Source organism: Leiobunum rupestre, chromosome 7, assembly GCF_980474605.1.
Source record: "Leiobunum rupestre chromosome 7, qqLeiRupe1.1.hap1, whole genome shotgun sequence".
In the NCBI taxonomy this organism is placed as follows: domain Eukaryota; kingdom Metazoa; phylum Arthropoda; class Arachnida; order Opiliones; family Sclerosomatidae; genus Leiobunum; species Leiobunum rupestre.
The window spans coordinates 23,969,579-23,978,351 of NC_143390.1; the positions used below are offsets into that span (position 1 = coordinate 23,969,579).

The 8,773-nt window shown below is 36.2% G+C and overlaps 3 protein-coding genes across 4 annotated transcripts; 2 read left to right on the forward strand and 1 right to left on the reverse strand.

Annotated features, from left to right (window-relative positions):
- The first annotated feature begins 1,290 nt into the window (after nucleotides 1-1,290).
- On the forward strand, nucleotides 1,291-3,577 carry LOC149935254 (F-box/WD repeat-containing protein 4). Its single transcript, XM_090154296.1, has 9 exons — nucleotides 1,291-1,987; nucleotides 2,058-2,156; nucleotides 2,222-2,404; nucleotides 2,460-2,598; nucleotides 2,657-2,742; nucleotides 2,811-2,876; nucleotides 2,938-3,081; nucleotides 3,153-3,288; nucleotides 3,348-3,577. The coding sequence occupies exons 1-9, from the start codon at nucleotides 1,776-1,778 to the stop codon at nucleotides 3,492-3,494; spliced, it is 1,212 nt and encodes a 403-aa protein (XP_090010422.1). The 5' UTR covers nucleotides 1,291-1,775; the 3' UTR covers nucleotides 3,495-3,577.
- A 211-nt stretch (nucleotides 3,578-3,788) lies between these two features.
- Nucleotides 3,789-6,131, forward strand: Dok (docking protein homolog). 2 transcript variants are annotated; one of them, XM_090154290.1, is made up of 3 exons: nucleotides 3,789-4,003; nucleotides 4,123-4,516; nucleotides 4,573-6,131. In XM_090154290.1, exons 1-3 carry the CDS (start codon nucleotides 3,932-3,934, stop codon nucleotides 5,532-5,534), a joined length of 1,428 nt encoding a protein of 475 aa, XP_090010416.1. In that variant the 5' UTR covers nucleotides 3,789-3,931; the 3' UTR covers nucleotides 5,535-6,131. The 2 variants fall into 2 exon arrangements, with proteins under 2 accessions (XP_090010416.1, XP_090010417.1); XM_090154291.1 differs by having other exon boundaries at nucleotides 4,123-4,510; nucleotides 4,573-6,128.
- Nucleotides 5,781-7,563, reverse strand: LOC149935256 (uncharacterized). Its single transcript, XM_090154299.1, has 9 exons — nucleotides 7,338-7,563; nucleotides 7,196-7,281; nucleotides 7,017-7,133; nucleotides 6,795-6,954; nucleotides 6,622-6,723; nucleotides 6,453-6,555; nucleotides 6,284-6,381; nucleotides 6,115-6,215; nucleotides 5,781-6,048 (listed from the first exon to the last, which is right to left on the reverse strand). The coding sequence occupies exons 1-8, from the start codon at nucleotides 7,423-7,425 to the stop codon at nucleotides 6,115-6,117; spliced, it is 855 nt and encodes a 284-aa protein (XP_090010425.1). The 5' UTR covers nucleotides 7,426-7,563; the 3' UTR covers nucleotides 5,781-6,048.
- Nucleotides 7,564-8,773: the final 1,210 nt, after the last annotated feature.

An 8,773-nucleotide genomic window follows, 5' to 3' on the forward strand; every position in this document is an offset into this window, starting at 1 on the left:
ATGGATATCCCAAAAGATTAATGTTCCGTAAATGAAAGCAATTTGTGTCTTATCCATAGAAATCTCATAGGTAACTAGAATGCTGCCGCCTACGGCCGAGCTTGACGCCAGTTCGCCTTGAACCTTCAGCCAATGAGAGGCCGTAGAGTGGTTCCGCCAAAGAGGATAATAATCCTCCTTGGATCCGCTACTATAGCGGGAGATAGGTGACGTCATTCTCTCTGGTGACATTAACTTCTTGGCAGAACCACTCTTTGAGCTCTGATTGACTGAGATCTGGCAATCGTCTGCCACGGCGTTTGGCCCATTTGCCAGTTACACGGCAGCATTCTAGTTACCTATGAGATTTCTATGGTCTTATCGGTTGAAGGAAATAGAAAAGACGGTAACTTAATAATGTCCTAAAACGTTAAAGTTTCGCTAATGGTAAGCAAGTATATTGTGTCTTGTCATTGTTTTATCAATGTACTCGCGACTTTCGTCGTAGAAATTTTGGTTTTTGATAGAGGACGTCTTGGTCTTCCAATGGGAAACATGATGGACCTCATGGTTTTCAATGGAAAACATGATGGATCTATTCGTTTCAATGGAAGACCTGATGAACCTCATGGTTTTCAATGGAAGACATGATGAACCTCATGGTTTTCAATGAAAAACATGTTGGTCCTCATGGTTTTGAATGGAAAACATTGCCGTAACGATTGAGACCGACCTTCGACGGAATCGGGGGCGTGCAGAGAGCGGCGATGTTGCTGACTTGTTGAGCGAATAAGTCGAAAGGGTGAAGGAAATCGAAAGAGAGAGAAATCAAAAAGTTGTGAACGGTGTTCGCGGTGTGCGTTTTGTGCTTTTTAGCAAAGCATTTTGAAGGAAGAAGCGGTGTGCGCTTGTGAACGGTGTGTGCTTGTGCTTTTTAGTCAAGGCCGAATAAAACGTTTTAGGTTAAAGGGGCACCAAAGTCCAAAGTTCGGTGGCAAAATGTGCGTAAAGTCAGTAAAGTGCGAAATTCGCGGTTGACTCTGCCCGCCTCTGCCATGGCCGAGTGAGGGGTTGGGAGGAATGAAAAGCATGCTCAATTTTATTTATTTTTTTGCCACCGAACTTTGGAGCCCCTTTAAAAAGAGTACACTTTTAGTCCGAGAACAGGCGAAAAGAAACCACCTTTTAAAGGGGCTCCAAAGTTCGGTGGCAAAATTTGTGTAAAGTTAGTAAAGTGCGAAATTTACGGTTGACTCTGCCAAGGCCGAGTGAGGGGTTGGGGGGAAGGAAAAGCATGCTCAATTTTCTTTTTTTTTGCCACCGAACTTTGGAGCCCCTTTAAGGTAGGCGGCTCACTAGTCAGGCCATGGTCAGGCTGACTACTAAAAATAATATCCTTGTGTCCAGCCCTGCTAACCACCATCATTTTGAAATTTGAATAGTAAAAGACAACGAAGATCGCCACCTGTCGGTCTTTCGCGCGTAAGAGTAAGGTACAAGCTCCAGTCAACCCAAATTATCAAGGGTGTATGGGTCTAGAATTTAGGAGTCACCGATATCACATAATTTTGATATCCCGCTGTTCCCATAAAAGATCCTGCGTGGTTTCATTTAGTTCATAATCTCTATTGAAACTTACTTTCGTTTAAAAAAACGTCGGAGCCCATTTTGGCCATAATGCTTAAAGTTTTGTAACAGACGGCCTAAAATGAATAGTGAAGTTGAAGTTCAGGTGAAAACGAAAGTTCACCTATCTTTTTCCCTCTTTTCTTTAAACAAACTATTTTGCCGTGAAAATGTCTCTCGAGCTAAACGGCGAAAGTTTTTTCTTTGCCCTTCCAGCTGACCTGATATATCACATTTTATGGTTTTGTGACTTACAGTCACTTGGCAGATTAAGTTCTGTCTGTAAGGGACTAAATGAGATTATCAGGCAGGATTATGTCTGGATTACTCGAAGTAAAAACGCTATAATCACCAATCAAAGATCAGAGTTGATCCGAAATAGGTATCTTGTAAACAGTTAACTACCCAGCCTATCACACAATTTTAATTTTTTTACTGAATTTTGCATAAAGGTCATGTTGCTATTTATCAGCGAGAGATAAATGTCGAATATCTTCGAATTGGAAGCATGGACATTATGAAAATGAGGAGTTATTAGTACATCGCACTCCGTAAAGTTGCTTCTAATTGTTAAAAAAAAATGCAGGTTGTAACATAGTGTCTCCTTATCCTCCAGTTATATGCCATGGCTGCAGTTATCTAGACATCGTTTATGGTATAGCAAAGGCAATGTGATTCTTTGCTTCTCTCGGAAATCTAATGGGAGTATTGTTAAAACACCACTGCATGTATTACGAGGGCATATTGAGGATGTTCAACGGTTTATTAGAAAAGATGGTTTTATAGTTAGTGGGGGAAGGTAAAATAGTAAGATTTAGTGAATGAGCCAATATTAATGTTTATTTTTGTATTAGGGATGGAACAATTTGCGGATGGGAAGAAAATAGTGGAAAATTTATGTTTTGCAAAAGGAGGTGCCATAATTCAGATGTCAATAGCGTTGATTTTAAGGAAAATGTCATAGTGTCCGGATCAAAAGATAAAACTATAAATGTCTGTTAGTTTTTAAGTATATTTTAAGTTTAAATTAATTTCAATGATTATTCTTTAGGTCTGGACCTTGCAAAATGGACAAGCTAACTGTCAATATACCTTAAATGTTTCAGACCGTGTTTGGGCAGTTGCAATAATTGGGAGGTTATAATGATAATAACTAATAATCTAAATAAAATTTGGATCGAGCTCGACTTAACATTTATTTTTAGAACGCTATTTAGTGGTTCAGCGGGTCACCAAGGAATTCCTCCATTGCAAATGTTTGATTTAGAATCGTAAGGGAATTATATAATTTTTATAACTTTCATAGTTTTATAATTCTAAATTTACTTTAAGGAGTACAAAAATTTGCAATTTGGGTACTAGTCATAGAAACGGGGCTGGTATATTACATATTTATCCTGAGTCGCCTCATGAACTCTTAACATGTGGATATGATACTTCAGTTCGATTTTGGGACACTCGAGTAGGGTCGCAAAGGTAAAACACTCACCAATCTTTAAAGTAACATGTTAATTTAAAATTAAAATTGAATTATCATATTTTTACAGCGTTCAAGAGTGGGAAGATCCCCATGATTCAGCAATTTATTGCATAGCTTCTGATGGAAGTTATAGTTTTGTGAGTGGTACAGCCAGATACGGTGTGGTGCGGCTATGGGACAAACGCCATACATCACCAATTCAAGTATAAAATTAGTCGTCTAGAGATTTTTTTGCTTCTAATTATTTTTTCTCATTTTCTAGATGTTTTATGTCAGTAGGGGAAATAGTCCAGTATATTCTGTTAATTTTGACCCCTGTTATATGTATGTAGCTGTAGATAGAACGCTAAATCTTCTCAAATTTACAAATGTTAGAAGTTATAACCATTCAACTTTGATCCATAGATAGTTACCCATTTCTCCCTAATTTTCCACAGATTTTTACGAAAAATAAAACTATTTATCAATTTTAATTCTTGTATATGGTATTTTTAAAGCTAAGAAGTCATTTACACCTATGTAAATTATAAGAAATAAATTAAATTGACATGTTAAAAATTCTGGGACTTGTGAAGTCTGTCAATAATTTTATCACTGGGGGATAACGTTTAATCCCTCCCACTTCTTGGAAGACGGGTGGGTGGGGGGGGGGGGAGAAGTTACTTAGGGATGTTTTACGAACCTTGGATGTTTCCATCCCATCACAGGCTTAGGGCCCTGGTGGCGAACCGGACAGAATGAGGAAGTGATTTTTTTTATCTGATTGTTTTCGCAACACACCCACTTCCCTTTAGGCTTATAAATTTTTACTTTTGTGAGAATCAATTATGTTTTATTTTTTTAAAAATGGAAGTAATTAAAACCAGTGAGCCTTTAAAAACTGGATATTTACAAATCCCACCTCAAGGATTCCTGAAAGTAAGTGAAGATTAGATAATTTTTGTTTAAAAACCGATCATTGGGATCTCAAATATCCTATCAAAATATATCTTCACACTGAAACTGCATTCCGCCTAACTATTATTCTCACTACTTAGAAAACGTGGCCAAAGAAATTTTACGCCTTATACGAAGCTAGCGATGATGGCGTACAGCGTTTGGAAGTTTTTGAAAATGAAGAGAACTTTTATAGAAAATCTTCCAATAAAATAGTGCCTTTAACTGATTGCATTAAAGTGACAACCGTTACCCAGAAACATCAGAATAATCTGTTTGAAGTTGTCACTAAAACTCAAACTTATTTGTTTTCTGCGGAGAGTCATCAGGAAATGAATGACTGGGTCTCGGCCTTTAGGAATGCTGCGTTTGGAAATTCTAATACATTGAAATCCATTCAGCCCCATTTCAACTCCACCGATTCTAATCTTTCTTCATCATCAAGCACTATAAATGAGGAGAATACTATATATTCTTCAGTGGATGCTCGTAAGAGTAAAAATTATTTCCAAATTTTCCATCATTTTCTTAATCCAAATGTCTCATTTTAGCTGAAGTATATGTCGTTCAAGTTGGAGACTGTGAAGTGAGAAATAGACTGAAACTGCATTCAACTTATCACCTCCTGATATCCTCCGTGGGTATATCATTGACAGAAATTGGGGTACCTAGTCAGAAGAAACCATCTACTCTGACATGGGCATATCGTCATATCCGTAGATATGGTTATAGCAATGACACTTTTTCGTTTGAAGCTGGTAGAAAAAGCGCATCTGGTGAAGGATTGTTTATGTTTGTAACAAAGGATGGAGCTGCCATTTTTCAAAGTACAGCTTCACATGTTAACCTTTTGAAGTCTTCCCGGACAGAAAACGATATTGGGCCAACAGATGAAAAAAAAATATTTGTTCCCGGAACTTCACCTAAGAAGTACAATTCCCAGAATTTGTCCACAAATGAAAAAAATGAAAACAAAAATAAACCTCCACCACCCCTGGTTAAACCACCTCGTAAACCCAAACCAAGTTTGAGTGATTCTTCTTGCGATTCTTTTCATACATATGAGGTACCTGCTTCAGTCAAAGCTAGAAAAAAATCTGCATCTTCCATAAGTGGGGTAGGAGAATTTTTCTACGATTTACCAGAAGAACGCACCGAAGCCTGGAAAGTTTTTGGACGGGATGTGGATGATGCTTACGAATCTGATTCCAATGATCCTGGATATGAATGTGTATCCATAATGACAAGGAAAAAAAGTGCAGAGAAGGATACCGCATCAATCTCTACTAACTCGTCAATGGAAAGCACTTATGCTAAAGTTAAAGTGAAGAGTAAAGAATCCACATTGGAAAGGATATCCAGTTTAAGGCCATTGTCCGAACTACATGGAATTCAACAAAATGAAGAGGATGAAAAAACATCGCCGTATGAAAATGTTTTTGTAGAGAAACAACCAGCACATTTTATGTTTAATGATTCTGAATATGCTCAAGTTAGCCGCAAGAAAATATAAATTACTCGTTTCTTTCTCAGTATTGAAGATTAAAGAAAATTGTTGGAATAGTCGATATTTTTACATGAGGGCTTAATAAGTCACAAGTTTTAAGTCAATGTTTAAGTTTGATAATGGTTTAAGGGAACAAATCTTTTTGATTTTATAAGAAAAGCTTTCTAAAATGTATTTTCAATGTTTAAAAGTTTATTTGATATTTAAAAAACTAACATAACTTAAAAACTAATATACTCAAGTGCCTTTTCCCAGACAAATATTTAAAAGTATTTTATAAGCCCCTTTTTTATACGCATTTATAAGTAAGAGATTTTTAAATATTAATGCTCTTGTACCGGTACCATACTTATATTTTTTAAGGTCAAATTAGGCCATTTTTTAGTTTACACCGTGGTATGTACTTATGAAAAATTCCGTATTAGACTTAGCAAAGCTCAAAGTTTTTTGGCTAAAAAATGGTACTGGTATTCTAGTCAAGCGGCTTTTAAACGCGTCTTCCATACGAAATAGAAGAGGGCTATTGAATGAGAAAGTTCTGTATAACAAAGTTCAATAAAATATATTACCCACAATAGATTTTCACCTATTTCGAAACATTCCAGAATTCATCCAAACTTCGTTGCTTAAACATAAACTTGAAACGTTTGCAAACATCAGGTGTTGTTTTTCGCTTGTGTTTGGTTTCTAAAAGTAAAAACTTGTTTGGTTAAAAATCTTAAAAACAAAGATATATTAAAAAATTAAAATACTACCATTTAAAAGGTCAGTTTTAGGTTGGGCAAATTCAAATGGTCTTTCCTTATTTGCAATATCAATTCTAGATCGCAAGATTTTTAACTTTTTTTTCATCCTAAGTATGTTCATGAAAATTTTAAATAATTTCAGTGTGTAATCAATATTGGTCATGAAAATTTAAGTTACTTTTGAAATTCTGGATCCTGACTAGGAAAATTAGTTAAATTAATTTTATTACTCTTGCGTTCATCAAGTTTTTGTGTTTCCTGTTCAACTTGACGTCTCAAGTCTATTTAAATGAATTAAAAACATTTTTAAAATATACTAAGTATTTTACGAAATATGAGTTAATTACTATCTCTAGTACGCTCCATTTCTAAAATTTGGTTTTTAGCATCTTGAAATTGTTGTATAGTATTATTTTGGGTTTGAACATTTTCATTTAATTTCAACACATCTGAAAGACACACTTAGATATATTTTTGTATTACATACGAAATTGAAATCCGGATATCCAAGTTGATTTACCTTTATCAAGCAACTCCAGTTCTTGCGAGTACTTCCCAAATTCGACGGTCAATTGCATCTTATTATTTCCTTTATCATTCTGATTGAACTTTTTAACAATGCCAAAAACTGCACAACAAAATACATCTCTGTCAATGTTCAGTTTATGGTTTACCATTTCCTGGATGAAAAAGAATCAAAACTGAATATAAAATTAAGTAATTAACAATTTTTATATAGTACTATTTTAGAAGCAGATTGTTTTAGTTTATCATTTGAACTTATTTTTTTAACTTGCAGAGCTGAATTTTTCTGTTCATTAAACATCAGCTTAGCTTCTTCTTCAATTAACAACACTTTCTATTCTTGAGAATTATTGTAAGAAAAATATAATGATAGTCAATAAAAGGTTTAGGGATTACCTGTTCTAAAATCTGTTTATGTAAATTTTCTATCTCATCCCTTTTAGTTCCAAGTACATTCCTCAAGCTTTGTACACAAGTTTTTGCTAGGATAATTAATAATTATTATTTTACATGGCTTCTAATCAAGTTTTTCGCTCACTGTCTAATAACTGATTTGTCTTCTTGTCGAGAAATTGTTCGTAATCGTAAAAAATATCCTCCGAATCCAAAACTAGAGCCATTTTCATATCATGGAGACTCGTTTTCCGATATGCTTAACGCGAAAGTTATCATTCGAATTATGCGTCTTTCCGAAAAACGTCCGATTTGGTTTTCATTAGCCAATACATTTCTAGAGCGGAAAAATCGATTTGGAACTAAACACGTGAGCTATCTCACCTAACCGTTAGATGAAATAGTTGATTTTTTAAAATAACAAGATGTCACGAACATTTAGGTACACACAATCCCCCCGATGTATTAACTATATTTCAATTATTAAATTTAAATCAATTTCCTATCATCTTGTAATCGAAATAAGGTAGCGAAACGCGAACGAGTTTTTTTAGTCGGCGCCATAGAAATCCGATTTCTATGGTCGGCGCCTGTTATGGTATAAAATGACACGAAATTAAAATATGACAAGTGCGTACGTGGGTTGTGGGGTCCCGCGAATTGGCCAGAAATCTCACTTCTTATTTATTTATTTGAATACATAATAGACTGCTAAGCTACAGTAAGCTTTTGTGCAATCTTACAGGTTGTTGCTTATGCAGATATGACAATAATATGATATAGAAGAAGAAAAAAATATAAAAAAAATACGTTAAACATGAGAAAAAAAGAAAAAATGTGAAGGCAATAGTACAAACGGAATAAATGGGAACAGGGCGGGGTTACTGAGAGTCTATGAGATGGTTTCTAATGTTGTGTCGGGCCATCGGGCGTGAGGTGCAGTGGAGTACATCGCTGGGTAATTTATTCCACAAGGTAATTGTACGGACGGAAAAGTGCCATTGACGGGTGGTAGTACGGACATGTGGTTTGACTATCTTGGCATTATGACCTCTCGTTTTTCGAAGAGTGGCGAAGTCGAAGAAAGTATCTGCCTTTAAGGCAGAGCTACCAGTCCAGATATTCCAGAGTTGGAGAAGGTCGTTGATAGTATGTCGCAATAGTGGCGCGTCAATGGCAAGTTTGGAGTTCCGCATCTCAGGCGTATCGGTTTCAAGTCCTTTCGTTAGCTTGGTGAATTGGTTGTGGGCTTTGGTCAGTTGGTCTCTATCTCCAGCCATCTGCGGGCTCCAAACCTCCGAGGCATAATTTATTTGAGGAAGCACTAGTGACTGGTATAGGGTACGTATCAGGCGCGGGGACCGAAAATAGAAGGAGCGCCTGGTTAGGCCCGTCAAAGAATGTATTTTCTTGACAACCTTTGTCGTGTGATGGGAGAAGGTGAGTGGTGAATCGACCCATAATCCAAGGTCGCGGATGGGTGAATCGGGTTTGGAAAGTGACATGTCGTTCATGGTATAGTTGAAGCGCAGATTTTTGCTATCCAGGTGGTTTACTCCGCTTTTCAGGACATTGTAGGTC

Bases quoted from the DNA above. Each gene is read 5' to 3' on its own strand.
- Dok (XM_090154290.1), top strand. From the start codon at position 3,932: ATGGAAGTAATTAAAACCAGTGAGCCTTTAAAAACTGGATATTTACAA. The intron at 4,004-4,122 runs GTAAGTGAAGAT...CTCACTACTTAG, and splicing joins CACCTCAAGGATTCCTGAAA to AAAACGTGGCCAAAGAAATT. The intron at 4,517-4,572 runs GTAAAAATTATT...GTCTCATTTTAG, and splicing joins TTCAGTGGATGCTCGTAAGA to CTGAAGTATATGTCGTTCAA.
- LOC149935256 (XM_090154299.1), bottom strand. From the start codon at position 7,425: ATGAAAATGGCTCTAGTTTTGGATTCGGAGGATATTTTTTACGATTAC. The intron at 7,282-7,337 runs GTGAGCGAAAAA...TAATTATCCTAG, and splicing joins GACAAATCAGTTATTAGACA to CAAAAACTTGTGTACAAAGC. The intron at 6,556-6,621 runs GTAATTAACTCA...TCATTTAAATAG, and splicing joins AATGGAGCGTACTAGAGATA to ACTTGAGACGTCAAGTTGAA.
- LOC149935254 (XM_090154296.1), top strand. From the start codon at position 1,776: ATGTCTCTCGAGCTAAACGGCGAAAGTTTTTTCTTTGCCCTTCCAGCT. The intron at 1,988-2,057 runs GTATCTTGTAAA...TTTTGCATAAAG, and splicing joins TCAGAGTTGATCCGAAATAG to GTCATGTTGCTATTTATCAG. The intron at 2,877-2,937 runs GTAAGGGAATTA...ATTTACTTTAAG, and splicing joins CAAATGTTTGATTTAGAATC to GAGTACAAAAATTTGCAATT.